At 42.0% G+C, this 19739-nt stretch overlaps 1 protein-coding gene across 2 annotated transcripts in view; it reads right to left on the reverse strand.

Moving 5' to 3' along the window:
* Window positions 1-19739, reverse strand: part of PSD (pleckstrin and Sec7 domain containing) — an 841983-nt gene that overhangs the window by 294148 nt on the left and 528096 nt on the right. For both annotated transcript variants that reach the window (XM_069240342.1, XM_069240341.1), the window contains one exon: window positions 14393-14482. In XM_069240342.1, the coding sequence (XP_069096443.1) occupies window positions 14393-14482 (90 nt within the window). The remainder of the gene's footprint in view (window positions 1-14392; window positions 14483-19739) is intronic.

The following is a 19739-nucleotide window of genomic DNA, read 5'->3' on the forward strand; positions in this document are numbered from 1 at the left end:
CTCTAGGGAAGGAGTACTAACTGTTTTAGCAGTATGCAATGTTGCAGTTTTGGTTCACTCCACTTGGAGTTGAGCCATGAGACCCATATCTAAGTATCTGATTATGAATTAATCTTCAACTTTGTATATGACGAACTGTGAAACCAGAGCTCGTATGGCTTATTTGCTGCTACTAGTAGAATGGAGTATTATGAGGTGATGACATTTGTAATTAGACAGTGTCAAAATGTAGGCCATTTTTTGTTTGGAATTTATAAATTGTGAACATTTCATTTTGATGAATTAATGTGTTATCATACTACATGGTGGAATGCATTAATATTTATTTTGCAGTTCTATGTCTATACACATAATTAAACAGGGAAAAAACGGCATTCCTTTATTGTGAGTAAGGCCAGCGAGTAGAAATCTCTAAATAGAGTGAATATTTCTCCACCAGGTTGGCAGAGGGCATAGCTTTCACCACCAGCAGACCCACAGATATCCAGTTGATGCTACGTGAACCCGTAAATCTATTATTAAGGAATATTCATTCAAATTCCTTGACTCCAGTAGATGTCTGAAATGCAAGCTACATATGAAATCGAATTCACATTTGCAGACCTAGCCTCGGCATCATGATCTCTGTGACACAACAGGAGCACACCTCAGTTTATCACACACCATCACCCTAGCGCTTTCAAACAAACATGTATCCACCAGCCTGCAAGAGTTGAAACATGGCAACAGTGCCACATCATCACACCAATGGCAGTTGTGCACAGCACAAAACCAAGATAACACGTGTAAATCACTGTGTGGTTTGTTTGATAATTTGAACTGTATATGCCAGGGAATTCATCCTGGTATTTTAGGGTTGTTCAAGCTCAGAATCAAAACAGTCACTAGCCAATCCCCAAAAATCCCTGTAAATATCATTGTGAAGCAATTAACTCCTCTGCAGGTACCAATGGACACTTGACACATCATCTTCTATTACAAATCACTGAACTACTGCCCCAGTGGAGTGAGACAGCTCAGACGGATTCTCCTGTTTTTGACAACCATACGACTAATGCCCCTCCATATTCTCTTCCCACATTTTCGTACTACGGTGCAGATACTGCTGCTAACAGTGACAGGCTTGCTGCATTAAAAATCCTGCTGTTTGTACTAACACTTGGGCTGCCTCGTCACAAGACCATCGCCTAGCCACTAGTGCCAATTGGAGCATGTATTTTAGCAATCCGGACATCTTTTCACTAGAAAATCAGCAGAGACCACACACATACTTCACAAGCTGTAAGCTGCTTCACTCAGTTCTTACCAATATTAGACGATCTGTACCCCTCAGCATCCTAAAACTGAAATGGGTTCAGGAGGCATAGAAGACCCTACTGTTTTACTCTTTAGTCAGCTAATGGATTTAGAAGGAAGAACATTGAGAAAGGAACCTCAAAGCACTGGACCCCAGCTCTGAAATAATATTTTCACAAGTTTCTAAGCTCAGCTCCAATCTGCTATCCCAGCCCACATCATCTTCCAAAATAAGCTACATAAGAAACAAGGCCAGAGGAATTTGAACACTTCTGTGCCTGGTACAGAAATTACCTCAGGTCGACAGTACCACAATTAAAGCCAACCAAGGCATCATCAGCCTGAAAAAAACCCGCAGAAAACCAGAAGACAATCCATCTTCATAGTCACCCAAGCATCTGGAACAACATGCTCATCAACATCAGAGCTGTTGCTATCTAACTGAATTTCAGAAAGTGCTCGAAGACCTACCTCTTCATTGGTCAAAGCCCCTGCACACAATCAATATACCACCCATTAACATTCTCCTTCCTCTTAAAGGACTGTAAATTGTCTCTCACGGCTCCCATCCTTGTTTCCTGCTTACTTGCTCTCAAGTTAGATTTGCACTCTACAAATACCTGTATGCATGACATCTGTTCTAGGATGATATGTTCCAGTATTTATGCAGTAAGTTGGATCCTAGAAGAGTACAGCCTGACACTCAGATCTTTCTCTTTAAATGGGTAGAGGGTCCCATTCTTAAAAGAGCTACCCACTACAGGCTCATGTCTAGTGTGGCAGAACGAGACGAAGTTGGGAAGTCATAGGGCAGGTCTAGATGGAAGTGCCACAGAAACAGATTCTCTGTATTAGTGAATGATGCCTTCAATCACAGGTATGATCGACAAATACTCTTTACTGAAGGAACACCAATAATGAATATGTACATTAATAATATATAGGCTGTCAACTAAATAGGCTTTTGAGAAACCAAATGCTGCTGTATATGTGCTTCGTTACTACAGATGATATTCAAGGAAGGACACAAGGCTTAGGACAGGTGTGATGAATCTTTACAGCACAGATTTCAGCGAAGGACACAAAGGGGACAGAAGGGAAGTGATGATTTCACAGCAGGGAGCTGGGGAAGTACATTTAAAATGCCTCCAACATCTCTTTACCATTTCTGTCATACTTATACCACTAGACAAAAGAAGCATTTCTGCTATTTCAAACGGGCATTTTAGGAAAGATCACAACGAATGCAATCATATATCTATATCTGTATATATATATATATACATATATATATATATATAAAGAGTGAAAAAAGAGGAAGTGTGTCTATTGGTGGGGGGTGTGAGGAGGTTTGGGGGCGTGATTCAGGTCATGCCAATGCTCCACGTTTTCAACTATCTCTCACTTTTGATTCCTCAGAATGACTGTTTATCAACACTTTGTCTCAATCCACTCACCAAATTCATCATCAATTCTTCTATAAATGTTTTTATCCTAATGCTTGGCAGTGTGCTTCCAACCTGTCAATGTACAATGATATCAAAGTGTTCATTAACCTCAGTAGAACAGGGTGATGCTACGCCTGCATCCATTTAGCAGGTAAGGTGGCTAAGTGAAGTGAAAAATCCCTGCTGACATCTTTGTTATCTCCAGTTAAGAGTTCAAATCCCAGCAAGACCAACTCTGTCTTCTATCCTTCTGTGGTCAGTAAAATCAGTACTAGTGACATTCATCATGTACAGCACTTAGGGGTGGATTAATGGTCCAGAGCATTATCCTGCAGGGCAGGGTAACAGGATACTGGCTGATTCCAGGAGGCACAGTGTTATTTCCACACCTGACATTACATGGTGTGGGAACACCAAGTCCGCTTTTTTCAGGTGCACATCTACATTTGATAAAACCGCCCGCAAGCCCATTGAAGCTGTTGTAAACAGGCACGGTTGGCAACTACCAGACCCACTTCTACAGTACAAGCAGCAAATTTAATACTCCTTTTCAGCAGCCCTGCCTCCAAGAACTACTCTATGCTGACTTGCATTTCCCCATCTTTTACCCCACTCCCATTTTGCACCTGCTCAGAGAAGATGGTAAATCGGAGCAAAGAAGTCCCAAGAATCGGGTATAACCATTCAGAAAAGGATCTGGTGATTCCCTGTCTTTATTTTGCTACCCTATGCCTGAGGCTAAAACCTGTATTTGCACTGTGCAGGGATGCAATTCTATCCCAACTTTGTGCGTCTCCCCCTGGTAGTTCCAGGACCCCTGCACTGCGAGACTCGTAAAAGGCCCCTGGGGGCTCGAAAAGAGTGCTAACAGGCGCTGAATAAAAACACATTATTATTTTCCTGATCCTCATACAAAAAAATCTCAATTAGATTTATCGAACTTGACTTTCTGCTTTGAAACCCCACTGCCATGGACCCTGAATGTGGACAGTTACAAGATTATGGACTACTGTTCCCTGTGCAAGTGAGTTTGGACTTATTAGGGCCTAAAAAGGGCCTTGGTCCAGAAACTTTGATTCTCTGCCTTCAAAACAACCAACATCTATCACATTCTATAGATTATCATTCCTAGGGGCCCACCCTTATAGATATTCATAGGATGAATATAAGTACTACTGAGCTACAGGTGACTATCATACCTAATCATAAACAACTCGTACTCACTTGGCTAACATTACACATACATCAAATAACATGAACCGCAGCCCATGAGCAACCCCCAACAAGGAGAAAATCACCCTAGGCCACTAACGCACCACTCTGTCTCCAGCAGCAGTCACATCTAACCACTTCTATCGACTGCCAGCTCCACCAGACACTATTATTCACCTCCAGCTCCATTAGCTAATAGTCCACAAGGCCTTAAAGAACTCATACCAACAAACACATCACTTGTATAACTTCAACCACAACAAATTCGACCTCACTATTAAACCAAACAGTTTATCAAAACAATGTACTAAATTAAAAACCACAACCAAAACAAGTGACACACAGTGTCGAGTTTGAGTTTGAAAGTGTTATCGCAAAATTGTTTAAAATCATTACAATTAACTAAAACAAGTATAACTATTTCAAGATTAAAATATAAATATATCTAATTATACTTAAAACATATAACCAAATATATATTCAACCTCCACTTTGTGCAATCTTAGTAAAGAAAAATTTTTCATAAATTGTTTAAAAAGAAATGGGCAGTTTACTGAGGATCAGCACCACTGTAACCGGATGTCACTGCGTCACCACATCACCTAATATTCAGAAGTGAAACAGAGGGTTTTAACAGATCTGTGTTTAGTGCATAGAAATCTTGACAAATGCACAGAATATGTTTGAGGTTCATCGATACATAAGCAAAGGTGTCATTTTGTGTTTGTCTTACCATACAGTCAACCACAGTGAAAACCCCGAATAGGAAACAGGTAGAATCTTACTGTGGTTAATTTGCAATGTCTTTCCAAGCTCAAAGGAAGATCAATGTATTGCGGAGGGCATTATTATTGTACAAATTAACTACCATCCAAATATTTTTCTTCTTTTTTAGCCGAGCATAATCTTTATAAATGATATGACTTTTATTTGATTCATGGTTAACTTTTTGACTTGTGGTTGGGCAGCAATTTCTCCCATATGTGATTTATTTGCAAGTTCTCTAGGGCTGCAGCTTGATATGCCAACCTGGGGTTTAAACCCCTCATGGACGGCTTATTAACCTCCTGTCATTACAGGTGCTTCAACATACTTTCTGAAGCTGATGTGAGCTTGGCACAAAATGAAAACTACAAAGCGTCAAGAATGTATAATGGTTTTCTGCACATTTGGGCTTGGATCTTACTAACTGGTAAGGTGATTTCTATATATGCGGCATCGAGCCACGTCCACTCATCATGCTAGTCTCAGGTGGTAGGTGACAATGCATGACTGGCAGGTTTCCTGATCGTGCCTTAGCCTAGGTAGGGCCCCCCACATCCTAATCAAACCACCATGCAAACCTGCAGCTATAACACCGTTGCCTCACATAACAAATCCACAATCCCACACTTTACTCTCACACTTCAGAATTCTCTCACCAACAACCCTACCTGCATTTCCACCACAATCTATAACTGGAAGACCAGCAACCCATTCCCACCTATATCCTTTATGCTGTTGCCCTTCACCCTATACTAGACCAAACCTCCATAAAGCACCATCACAGCACGAAGAAAGAGATGCAACATCTCATATAGTAATGTCAATTCATGTTTAACTCCTCTGGTCTGCACTGATTCTAATACAATAACACCCACTGGTTGGGCGACTAGTTCAGAACGAGTATGCATCCCGTAGTTCAAACAGGATGGAAAATAATTCTCTTGTTGTACCTGACCCCTTTTAGTCACCTAAAAGAATACTGCTACAGGGCATGTCCATTACCCTTTACAGCACCAGTTCACAGCAATAAACCACTCATCACCAACTGAACAGGCATTGAACAACTGATGAAATCTGTCACATACTCATGGCCAAAGGAGGACTTCAATTTAATCCACCACTGTAGATCCCGATCAGCTGCATATAACTGCTTCTTGACACCGCACAATGACAATCATATATGGGACAATAGTAACAACGTAAATCCCAAGAGATCTCCCCATCATTTCTCTCTTCAATCTATGTCTGTTCAGGACCATCAATTTTGAAATAAAAATCTCAAAATGGACAGACCAGTGCAGGATCAAGGTAACTGGACTATGACGATAAGAAATACCATAAAGGAACTGGGGGCTTGTTTAAAGCTCTCAGTTTACGGAAAATCATAAACTGCATTCTTATCTTCCATGCTTCTTCATGTCACACTGCTAAGCGCTGTGCCCCATAACACCATAGCTGCGCCCAAGTGGTTACAATCCCATGAAATGGAAACATGTTTCCCCAAAGGATCAAAACAAAGACACAACCATTCCCACCACACACACTTTATAGTCTAGTATTTTATTCTGTACCCCTCATAGGGCAAATGAGTGCTATACAAATGTTACAATAAAAGTATTTTTCTACAACTGTGCTGAGACTGACTCAATTAAAATTGAAAAATTGACACTATTTACACTGATCCTATGTTTGCTCTGTTCACAGTATACCCACCCACCCCCATGTACTCTTCGGCAGCAGATTTGCAGCCCTCATCAATACTTTCTTCGGTCAATGCTTAGTAAAAGCACCAATTCAGCACTTCTACCTTTTTACATTCATTTATATAACATGTTTACTCTTCTGCCTTCAGCCTCACAACTCACAACCCAACCGCTGTAGCTTTACATCAACAATCTCAATCTTAACTAAAATGTTCTCTCAATCTCTTGTTGAGCTACTCGTTTTTCTTTCTTATGTTTCCTTTGTCTCCTGACTCACCAGTAGACGGCTCTTCTATTTTCTTCATGGATTACGTATTTGCCTCTTGGAAACACTGATCCTTTTGGCCCTCGCGTCTGAACACTAATATGTTACTTTTAAGCCTGGCAGCAGAAATCAGAGATCTCTGCCAGAACTAATGCAGCTGGGAATACAGACATGTGAAAGCTTCTTCTCAGCCCAAAGGCGGTTATTTAACAACACAGACCAGCACAGTGCATCATCATTTTCATTGGTTATTCAGTGGAAAATTGCAGAATCCGGCTATTTGGTAACTAACTGACATCTGAGAGAAGTGTCAGGGTATATAAAGGCAATCTCTGAAATAGGGAGGAATTACTAGACCCTAAAATGGAAATATATGGCAGGCAATGAAGTACGTAGGTATATGATACCTCCTGGCATTTGGTGTAATGGCACCTATCCTATGGAGAGATTACTTAGGCATGCAAGGGGGTTATCTGCCATATAAGTGGAGTATCTGGACAAATGGCAACATACCTAGGCCCTCAGCTCTCACTGCATACCACAAATAAGGTGGAAACGTTGGCATATGAGTACAATACCTAGCATATGGGAGAGGTACCAGGGAACAGGTAACTTGCCAATGACTGGTTTGTTTTGGGAGTGCCCAGACATATGATGGTCACAACTGGTATGTGCAGGGAGTATGTGGACATATGATGGCAATATCTGCCATTTGGTGGGAGTACATAAGCAGAGAATTTATAAGCCTGGCATATAAATTTAGTATAATGACACTGGGTCCCACTTGCAAAGGTATTTTCATCCTTAAACTTAATTTTGTGGCTGAAAATATCTGATTTTGACTTCTAGGATTTCGCAAAGGGATTCTAGGGAGTCGTAAATGCATTTATTACAGCAAATGCCGTCACCATGAGTGTAGGGTAATCCATACTAGTAAAGTTGGTGGTTCAACATGTGGTTTGCCTCGGAGTTTGAGAATACACACAAATACACGTCTGTGAGTATTCTAGGAACTCCGATCCAGCCACTTACAACCCTGGAAATATTAAAAAGGTTATTTCAGACATAAGGTGTAGTAACTCCCGTTGTAGAATGGAAAAGGTGGGATGGATCACTTCAGATTTGTTGGGGACGTAGGGGAAGAACTTTCTTAACGGGGCTAGTTTTTCCAACATGTAGAAAAAAATGTGCTTTTGCACCAGAGGCTCCATTTACCCTGTCCGTAATTCTAGGATATGTAAAATTTCACCCAGACGTAAGAGGACCCTATGGGACATGACAAATTACATTTTCTGTAAAGCACCTGAAAAAATGCACCTGGCACAGCTTTCCAAGCATACTACTAGGAATGTTTGAGAATAAAAAAAAACATATAAAAATACATTTGAGTTCAGATATAAATATCTTCCTGTATTTTTAGATTTTTTTTCCTGAATACAGCCACTCTTTATAAGTGATTTGCTGTAGAATCTGACTAGTGACAGCCTGTTCCGATTAAGGTTTCACCACAAACCTGTTTTGTTTTTTTTAATTAATGCCATTCACCAAATTGCTGCATGCAACTTTGTGAATTCCTTTCAACTTAAAGAATAATTTGTCATCCCTTTATATTCTACATGACATTTTAAATCTTCCTAAGACTTAATCAGCATCAATCTTTTCTTTCTCCTCTACTCTCACCTTTCAGTCCTTCAGGGAGCAACAACCCGACTTCACTGCAATTATGTCTCTGCTCTTCCCTTTATATTCCCACCTTCTTCTATCAGCATCTCTCCCCTTCCCGTGACGTGACCCCTGTGCTTCCAGTATCAAAGTCTTCTCCTTTTTTAGGTGTTTTCTATTCTGGTTAATTTAGGTCACACTGTTGGCCTTTAATTGTTCACTTGTTTGAATGTAGCACAAATAAGTCATCGAACAATATCATAGCACCTAACTTGGATGTTTCAGCAATATATACATTTTATAAAGTCATGGGTTTTTGGACAACCAAGTTCATAAAGAATTGAGCCTCTAAAGATATGTCCCTTAACTATTAGGAAACAGACTCAAAGGATAGTCTGCCAGGCATCCCGGATTAAATGAAAAACATGCTCTTTCTATTACAGTGAGCACACAAACACACAATTATACACACCACGACATGCACACACATACACTGTACAAATCTAAGGAAAATCTATACCCAAACATTTACTCCATCCAAAGAGTGAAAGGATATCGGAGTAAAAGGCAAAATGCAGGCACCTAACAGCACCAAACATATTGATAGACGGTCAACAAACTGCAGTTATTCCAGTACCTCACTGCCATTGACAAAGGGTTAAGATACCATATTTTCATGTGGGCACTGTCGTTAATTGATTGACAAGCGACCCTTCTTGGTAGACTAGGACATTCTTACTTCTAGGAGAAATCTGTAGTACACTCCGAACATTAAGGGGGTCATTCCTCCGCCCGCCAAAGTTCCCCCGTCGGAAGACCGCGAGGGTCATGCCGACTTTCCCGCTGGGCCGGCGGGCGATCTCCAAAAGATCGCCCGCCGGCCCAGCGGGAAAGCCCCAGCAAAGAGGAAGCCGGCTCCGAATGGAGCCGGCGGATTCGCAGGGGTGCGACGGGTGCAGTGGCACCCGTCGCAATTTTCAGTGTCTGCAAAGCAGACACTGAAAATCTTTATGGGGCCCTTTTAGGGGGCCCCTGCACTGCCCATGCCAGTGGCATGGGCAGTGCAGGGGCCCCACGACACCCGTTCCCGTCAGCCTCTTCCTGGCGGTGTAAACAGCCAGGAACAGGCTGGCAGGAAGGGGGTCGGAATCAGCGCCGCCATGGAGGATTCCCTGGGCCAGGGGAAAACCGGCGGGAAACCGCCGGTTCCCCTTTTCTGACCGCGGCTTTACCGCTGCGGTCAGAATGGCCCGGGAAGCACCGCCAGCCTGTTGGCGGTGCTTCCTCTGCCCTCCACCCTGGCGGTTTGAAACCGCCAGGGTCGGAATGAGGGCCTAAGTCCTCTAAACTTAATATGCTTTGTTAGGTTCTACGAACTCCTTACCCATCCTGTCCTCCAGTTAATCAATGAAAACTGCCTCCATATTTTGTGTCTTTAGGATAAACAAGAAAGCTTCTTCTCACATTTTCATTTTCTGGAGCTCTATTGCACTCTACTCTCACATATACAGGGAGTGCAGAATTATTAGGCAAATGAGTATTTTGACCACATCATCCTCTTTATGCATGTTGTCTTACTCCAAGCTGTATAGGCTCGAAAGCCTACTACCAATTAAGCATATTAGGTGATGTGCATCTCTGTAATGAGAAGGGGTGTGGTCTAATGACATCAACACCCTATATCAGGTGTGCATAATTATTAGGCAACTTCCTTTCCTTTGGCAAAATGGGTCAAAAGAAGGACTTGACAGGCTCAGAAAAGTCAAAAATAGTGAGATATCTTGCAGAGGGATGCAGCACTCTTAAAATTGCAAAGCTTCTGAAGCGTGATCATCGAACAATCAAGCGTTTCATTCAAAATAGTCAACAGGGTCGCAAGAAGCGTGTGGAAAAACCAAGGCGCAAAATAACTGCCCATGAACTGAGAAAAGTCAAGCGTGCAGCTGCCACGATGCCACTTGCCACCAGTTTGGCCATATTTCAGAGCTGCAACATCACTGGAGTGCCCAAAAGCACAAGGTGTGCAATACTCAGAGACATGGCCAAGGTAAGAAAGGCTGAAAGACGACCACCACTGAACAAGACACACAAGCTGAAACGTCAAGACTGGGACAAGAAATATCTCAAGACTGATTTTTCTAAGGTTTTATGGACTGATGAAATGAGAGTGAGTCTTGATGGGCCAGATGGATGGGCCCGTGGCTGGATTGGTAAAGGGCAGAGAGCTCCAGTCCGACTCAGACGCCAGCAAGGTGGAGGTGGAGTACTGGTTTGGGCTGGCATCATCAAAGATGAGCTTGTGGGGCCTTTTCGGGTTGAGGATGGAGTCAAGCTCAACTCCCAGTCCTACTGCCAGTTCCTGGAAGACACCTTCTTCAAGCAGTGGTACAGGAAGAAGTCTGCATCCTTCAAGAAAAACATGATTTTCATGCAGGACAATGCTCCATCACACGCGTCCAAGTACTCCACAGCGTGGCTGGCAAGAAAGGGTATAAAAGAAGGAAATCTAATGACATGGCCTCCTTGTTCACCTGATCTGAACCCCATTGAGAACCTGTGGTCCATCATCAAATGTGAGATTTACAAGGAGGGAAAACAGTACACCTCTCTGAACAGTGTCTGGGAGGCTGTGGTTGCTGCTGCACGCAATGTTGATGGTGAACAGATCAAAACACTGACAGACTCCATGGATGGCAGGCTTTTGAGTGTCCTTGCAAAGAAAGGTGGCTATATTGGTCACTGATTTGTTTTTGTTTTGTTTTTGAATGTCAGAAATGTATATTTGTGAATGTTGAGATGTTATATTGGTTTCACTGGTAATAATAAATAATTGAAATGGGTATATATTTTTTTTTGTTAAGTTGCCTAATAATTATGCACAGTAATAGTCACCTGCACACACAGATATCCCCCTAACATAGCTAAAACTAAAAACAAACTAAAAACTACTTCCAAAAATATTCAGCTTTGATATTAATGAGTTTTTTGGGTTCATTGAGAACATGGTTGTTGTTCAATAATAAAATTAATCCTCAAAAATACAACTTGCCTAATAATTCTGCACTCCCTGTATACATCTTATGTCTTAGTGTCCTATATAAATGATCACTCTATTGTATCATACTTAATTACTTTCAGTTCTGGAAGATATGGGTCTGAGAAAAATAGAGATAGAGTGGTTAGACCCTGATAAATCTATTAGGCCAGATGAGGATGTCTATCTTAGAACCCAGGTTCCACACTTCTCAGTTGTCCACCAAAAATACAGCCATTGGTGGTGTGTAACCGCTTCAACTGAAGAATAACAACTCCATATGGATCCCTTCTTTCATTAAGACTTGTCAGTCTAGGATTATATCACGCAAACTAGGTGGACTTGGGAGCCAATGCTGTCAAAGATGTAACCATAACAGACAAAAAACATGGACCACCTTGGAGGACAAAGGAAAACTACAGGTGATTAAACATCTATTGTTGGAAGTCCCTATAACCAGAAAAACCAAAACAACTAAGCTGGCCTAGCTCTGAGTCTATGAGACTACGGAACTCCATTCCAGACTGCATCAGGCTAAACCCTACCCTTTTACCCTTTTACTTCAAAGGGATTTGAAAACATCTTTTCAGGCTTTATCTTCCTTGTAAATACATTTCAGAATATCCTCCCCATCAATTACGTTTTCTGTAAAGGCCATACACACACCAACGCCCTGTTTGGAAAGGTCTGACTATGGAAACACACCAAATAAATAAAATTGAATAAATAAATAATTTACTTTCTTAGCACAGTCATGCAGGTCTTTCTACTACTGCTATCCAGTGCTACAAATGACATGTCAACTTGTTCCAGTTTATCCCACACTCTAAATAACGGTACGGTGGAGATGCAAACCATAACATTTCTTCTACAGTTGCCCACTCAGAGAATAACCTGCCCCTTTACCAAGGGGGCACTGCAAACAATGACAAGTTCTTCATCATATTCAAAGGATGAAGTACTTCTGGGCCACTTTCTGCATTCTTACACAAAAAATCAAAGGAAATACTCCCATTGCAAACATCTTTTGTTAATGGAAGTATGAATGTATTAGTGTGAACAGATGACCCTTTGTGTCAATATGAGATTTATGGGATACCGACTGAGAGAGCATTGTGAATATGAATGGGTATGATTCAGTGATCGTACCTAAATAGTAACTAACTATAGTATATCAAGGAGTTTTATTTTATATAGTAAGGTACAGTTAATTAAATCACAATTAACAAAACATGTCAACAAAGCCCACAGAGCCACCTGCCACGTCTCGTGCAATCCTGATTCTGTTTCTTGATTCTAGCACATAATCAAGGAAAACAGTAATTATACCTTGGTTTATAAAAGTTAAGAGGCAACTGAATTCCATGTAAATAGTGACAGATTCGCTGTTCATGGGGTAAAAACTGCAGCTAGTTAGAAGCCTGTAATATTGATCGCTACACACAGTATCACAAAGTCAGTGGTGCCCAGAAAAAAAACCAAATAAAGAATCCACAGGAGTCAAAGCTTATTATCTAGCAAGGATATGGCTCGGCGCAGAAGTAGGCAGTAACAGTGAACTAAAAGGTAATGAATGGGCAGATAGTGCCCTAAGTCCAAAAGTGACAATTGACCAAAACTTAAAAATGAGAAAGAGAGAATGCGAGAGTAAGAGAGCGAGAGAGAGCGCTGTGCACACATCGTCCTGTTTATCCACTGATGCTTGCCTCCCGCAATGCCCCCTCCACTACATAAGGCCCGGGGGATCATGGCAGCATCAGACTAAAGCTTAAGTAAAGTGTGTTTAGTAGTCATTGTGGGCATTAATAAATGCCACATTTACTTGCTCTGTGTATAAGAACTACTGTCTCTAACATATGAATAGTACAATAAGAATTATTTACTAAAACATATTTTCAAATAGATAGCGTTTCTACACTGCTGTATATTTAGATAAATCTTTGTAACACTAGAAATAAGCTGCTTAGGAAAGCTATTTTAAGCAATACAGATAACACCGAAACGAAATTGAAAATGAACTACTGTATCCTCCCTTCAAAATAAGTATTAAAGGAAAACTATGAAAAACTAGAATGGTCCAGAATTTTAGAAACGGGCAACCATGTGCTGTAGACAACAAAAACAATTTACAGAACTGAAATTAGACCAGGAACTGCCTATGGTGAGTATAACATAATCTGTTTTTAACTGTCTGTTTGCTAATTACAATAATGCAAACTGATCACAATATAATCTGTTTTTGACATGATGCAAATGAGAACTAACAAATACATACAAAAGTACCGCATTCAATAGACAGGAGAGAGTTGGCAGCACTATAAAACAAATAAGCTTTCCTTTCAAACAAAAAGCTACAAGTGATACCCAAAAAATCAGAGGGATGAAAATGAAATCAAGCTGAACGAAAACGATCCGCGTGGAATGACACGAAGTAAAAAGCATACATACCAACGAAACACTGAGCTTTTTCAAATGAAAATATTTTTTACAAATATACACAACTTATTAGGCAAACTTTTCAGCGCTTAATGTTCTACTTTTTTGTTAAATCTTTTTTTAAAGCCTAGTTATCAGTAATTTCATAGGGAAAGCATGCAGCTGGGATCATGACAGCTCCATCGGCAAGTACTGCTAATTATCTCAAACTGCGGTTTGCCTTTAATTTAATGCCATTAGCAAATAATGTCTCTCACCAAGCCCCTTGTTCCTTATCTCAATCATATGATTACCTATGATAGGAACTGTGGCATGTGTAAGTAAGGATCACAAAGATAAGTGATGAAGCAGATTGAGCAGCATGTAAATTCTGCACAACTTGTTTTTTAAAGAATAGAAAATGAAATGTGCATCTTTTTAGCAGGCCCAAAAATGTAACCGAAAGCTAAAAGGGAAACAACAAACTCATCTGAAGCAGAGATATATTATGCAGGTGTCAGACATGGAATCTGAGCCATAAATCAAAACTGGATGGCCTGGCATCAGCCAAGGATAATTTGATATGTTTTACCTTCAGCAGCTCCCTTGGAAAATCGCTGCCACCATTCAGTCCTTCCAGATTTCCGATAAACTCGCAGCACGACATCCTCTTCCCGATGTTCTAAAAACAAGAGGCCAAAGAAACAGCAATCAGTGGTATTCCAGCAATCATTTCCCTTAAGTACATTTTTCTTAGCTGTTTGTGGCCTTGTGGAGTAATACCCGTGTGAACCATCTGATGCAGTGATGGTTAAGAGAAAGACAGTGTAATAATGACAACTTCACAATTCAAAGCCGTCTGTGACCACCTTGTCATAAGAAAACATTTTCTGTCAAACTACAGCTTACATCTCCGTGAGTACGGCCACTCTGCACAGTACACAGGCCTCTACCTCAGAAAAGTAGGATAACACCTCAACACACAAAACTGGTTTCATCACCTTTCTCAAATAAAGCAGCGTACTACAACTTCTACAGTCAGCCTCACAAAATGTTTTCAAAATCCCTACCTTTATGCGAGGTGGTTGACAAGTTTCAACACTGACCTCAAAGTAATTTGCGAATCAAGCATAATTTGATTTTATATCAATCCAGAAGCATGAGAAAACCCATCTATTCTGCATCTGATGTACTTCACGACCAAGCCTTTCCAACAATGACAGGGCATTCATGATGGATAAAAAGTGTTATTGGAGGCTTATTGTAAGATAACTCGATAACTCTGGAACCTGGTAGACCCGATCTGACAATGCTGCTGGAAAATGCCCTAGTACCCAAGACAGCAAACAAATACTGCAAGTGCTGGGAGACGTTCCTGGCCATAACAGGCGCACAAGGGTGTGGCAAAGTGTCCAGTAGGTATGTGGAAGACTTTATACAGAGGGCCTTCTCGAGGGGAAAAATGAAATCTTGGGCATAAAACCACATTGGCGTAGTATCTTATTATGGAAAACTAGCGGGTATCAGAGACCCTGCCAGTGCTTTTTATTGTAGTGCAGCTACGAAGAGCTCGGGGCACCTCCCAACCAAAGCAGTGAGACGGGAGACTTCCAACATGTTTCAGCACCTTGCAGAAAGTACTTTGAGAATTCCAGAGCATCTGCACACACAGACACGAGTTACTACTCTTTAGGACGGCCTTCTCCCTTGCCTTCTTCAGGGGATACAGGGTTAGCAAACTGGTAGCCCCTGCCAGATTCAATCCGGGGATCATATGCTTGAAAGAGGGGGACCAGTACATGGAGAGCCATGACAATATACCTACGCAGATCAAAAACAGACCTAGAGGGCAGAGACAAGCACACAGACTTGCACTACTTGGAAGACAATGAATGCTGCCCTGTTTGCTGAATGTGTATTTACCTGAAGACTGGCGTCCAGATCAACCAGCCTCTTTTCCAGCACAAGGACGGATCACACCTAAGCCGCTTCCAATTTAACGCAGTCCTTAGAAAGGCCATTAGCGCTGCAGGCCTCACACTGAAAGAATTTGTGCCATACTCATTCCGCACAGGTGCTGCAACAACAGCAGCTGCCAATGGTCTGAACGCAGAGCGCATCAAACGGATAGGCCATTGGGCGTTGGGGGCCTTCTGGGGTTACACTGACTTAAGCTGAGATTTTTTTCTCATGAGAGGTCCCTCCAGTCAAGCGTGCATGGTATAGATACTTGGCACAGAGGTGGGTGTGGGCACAAAAGGATTATGAGGGAATGTGGCTGTGCAACACACCGACCTCCTGGACAGGCAAACCAGGGATGCGATGGAGGCACCTGTTGCCTACCGATAAATACGAAGTGCCAAAAGATGAGAAGCCTGACGCAATAGTAGTGTATCCGGGCAGGAACAACGTAGCTGACCTGGGGCATCGAGATTTAATCAGGGCTACGATAGCTGGGCTGACAGCAGTAGCCAGGCTCACAACACCAGCAGAGCTGGTATGGTCAGAGATCATACCAAGATTCAAATGGAGGGGAGCAGTAGATAATGCAGCAACAGAAAGATCCAGGAAGAAGTTGAATATTACCACATCTAAGGTGTGCAAGGCCTATGGGTGGGGATTTGTGAGGCATGTGCTCATCAACCTCAAAACACAAAGATATTTTACAAACCAGACGGGGTACACTTGATGGGCATAGGCATGGGCCTGTTCCTCCTCAACATTGGGGGGCGCTTGAGCTGCTAGGCTTATAATTAGGCAACAATGGGGGGAGCAGGTGGGGAAGCTGTCTGAGGTCGAGAAAACACAGGCAGCGGGGCATGAGAGCACAAAGGGATAGCAGAGGAAGCGTTATAGCCAAAGAAGGAGCCGCTCAAGTGCATGCCCTTGGGATGCCTCATGGCAGGGGTACGGGCTTCAGGCTATTGGTCGGCAAAGGATCAGCAAAGGATGGCACATGCAGCCCAGGTTAGGTACAAAGGCCACCTACAACACTTGGCAGCAAGGTGTGGTCTAGAGGTCGCTGGATGTGTTAGAACCCTGCTTTAGTGCGTCATTCACTAAGAGTGCTGTCAGGAGGTGCTGTACTGGACTGAGCCGACTGAACTGGATATACGAACAATTGGCAATAATGTGTTTTATGTTTGAGGGATAATTTTGAACAGAATGTTTGAACCTGTTACTTGAATAAAACTGCGGTTGTTTGTGCACCATCAAAGACTCATGTTTTATCACAAAGAAAGGTTGGATGCATGTAGTGACCAAGAAGCTTGTTGGGCACTCACCCATCTGGGAGGGGTTAGCACGTAGGCCAGGGAAGTGTAACCAAATAGCTGGGGTGGCCCATGACAAACACCTACCTGAGGGACGAACCAGGGAGCAGGAGGGTACATAGCCCGAGAAAAGTCTGGGCACCTGATTGGCAGCATGATTTAAAGGGACGAATCATCAGCTTGGGGCCCCCATGGATCAGGCCATAAGGTTTTTAGGTATTGTGGGGGGTGTTTCCAAAGGAGGTCATGAGCCTTTGCATTGGCCCACCCACCCAAACCAGAATTGTGTGTATCGCAGTCACGGATTGCAGAGTGGGGAGCAGGCTATTGGTCAGCAAGGGGTCGGCAGAAGGTGGACACAGCACACGCAGCCTGGGTTAGGCACAAGAGCCGCCCACAACACTTGGCGGCAACATGTAGCTCAGAGGTCGCAGGATGTGCTAGACCGCTGCTCAAACGGGGCATTCACTCAGGGTGCTGTAAGGGGATGCTGTGTTGGACTGAATCAACTGAACTGGATCAACGGACAACTGTTCTATGTTTGGGGGATCATTTTCAACACTATGGTTGAACATGTTACTTAAATAAAACTGTGGACTTTTTTGCACCATCAAAGACTCATTTTTGTCACAAGGAAAGGTTGGGTGCCTGCTAGCGGCTGAGGAGCTTGCGGGGCACTCGACCATCCGGGAGCGACCATCCGGGAGGGGTTGGACGGGAAACCCATCTCTTCTGCAGCTTACACAGGCACTTCAGGGCACGGTACACTGGCCTTTCCAATGATGATGGAGCATTCATCATGGATAAAAAGTGTTATTGAAGGCTTACTGATAGATATGTTATAGTACATTAAAACATGTTTTAGTGCTCAGAATGACAGGATACCTCTGCCCTGAGCACCATATAATAATTATCCAGTAAAGCAGTTCCCTCAGATGTCGATGCAACGTCCACATTACACATAGAAAAGGAAAAGTCTTTTGATTGCTCCCTAGGTGAGGGCTTTTTCCTTCTCTCCCTTGAATACTCCAAAATGAAGTTGGAAAGACTGGGGCGTGCGACAGAGTAAAAAACATCATGCCATTTATCAGTCTACCCCATGGCCATGACAGACCACGTAATACCTAGGCAAAACCATCGAAAAATAGGAAAACAGGCCCATTTTCCTTATCGAATCGGGAGGAAATGTTAATTCGTACTTCTAGTGACTGCTCTTGAAATAAAATAAAATAAAATAAACGGATAGCAAACAGACAGTCTTAGTTTGTTGCCCGTTCATTTACAGAACAGTTACTTTGACCATACTCCAACCTGTGATCGTGCAGAAAAACCTCCGGTATATAGGATTTTAGAAATGTCTCCCATCAAATATCATTTCAAGCACTGCAATGCAGTGCACTACTCGGCAAGACACAATGGCATGCAGGTGTCCCACAAAGCAGTTTCCAGGTCCCAGTGCTATCAGGAGGTACACACAAAAATTGAACATTTCAAAAGTAGGATATGATGTTCTCCAAAACATGCCCTAATAGTATGTAATGTCTGAATGATCCTCAAAGTTTTCCCAGATGTAAAGTTAAAATTGCCAAGCAATCGCCCCACCATTTATTCATAATCTGTGTGATTCATCAATATCTGCACGTTTACCCCATGCAACTGAGCTCTGCAGCGGTGGGAGGGGTGTGGGAGTGTTGTTGCGAGTTGGGCAGAGAATCAAGATTCAAAATGTTTCACACCGAATTTAGTACCCCACTGAAATTTGAAATAATATAACCCAGTTCCCTTAACAACCCAGACTTTAATCATGATTATGATGTGACTTTGCTCGTCCTTGTTCGGTTTCCGCTGATCTGTCCATGCCCGTTTACACATTGTTTGTAAACTGCTTGCACACAAAAACAATCCGAGAATATCTGATCCATTTTAAAGATAATTAATTGTTGCGTTTCTAATGGGTGCAGGAATAAAACATTAGGTGTGCTATGCAAGTTAGGAGACAAACTCTTCCATCAATCCTAAACTAGCAAAATATCTGCTCTTAAGTAAATACATAGTTGCTTCTCTTAAATAAAAACACACAAAAATTAATGTAGATTGGGAAAGGTCCTTAATTCAGTCTAAGTTCTTGGCTCCTTTCGTGCACAAGCTCTATTTCTCCCAAAATGATGTCAATAGAGGAGAACAGCGCACCAATGTTTTGTGGTACATCAACAAACAATACAACTAATAAAGGCTGTTAATTGATATAAATGTGCAATAACAAAATGCTTCATTTCTATTGTTTATATGCCGGTTAATATATACCAGAGAGAATCACAACCTGAGGCTGATACCAGCCTCATCACAGACACAAATTATGTATAACTACGCCTTGTGTCTTGCTTGCATAACAATCATTCCAGTTTTTTTAGAATACCATCCGTATTTTCATGGAACGAACAAAGGAAAACACAATATCCTTGCTAAGACCGCGCGTCGAATCCCAGTAATGGGCAAAAAGTCTGATATGCTGAAATCACTCTAAATTTCATTTCAATACTGAAGTCAGTGTAGTGCCTCTAACATGAGCTGTAACTTAAATAGCTTCATCTTTCGTACATATCCGCCTTTGTTCCGATCCTCCTAATAATCGTTTAAACCAATGCATCTCAATAGAATTATTCATGT

The sequence above is a fragment of the Pleurodeles waltl genome, chromosome 6 (genome assembly GCF_031143425.1).
Source record: "Pleurodeles waltl isolate 20211129_DDA chromosome 6, aPleWal1.hap1.20221129, whole genome shotgun sequence".
In the NCBI taxonomy this organism is placed as follows: Eukaryota; Metazoa; Chordata; class Amphibia; order Caudata; family Salamandridae; genus Pleurodeles; species Pleurodeles waltl.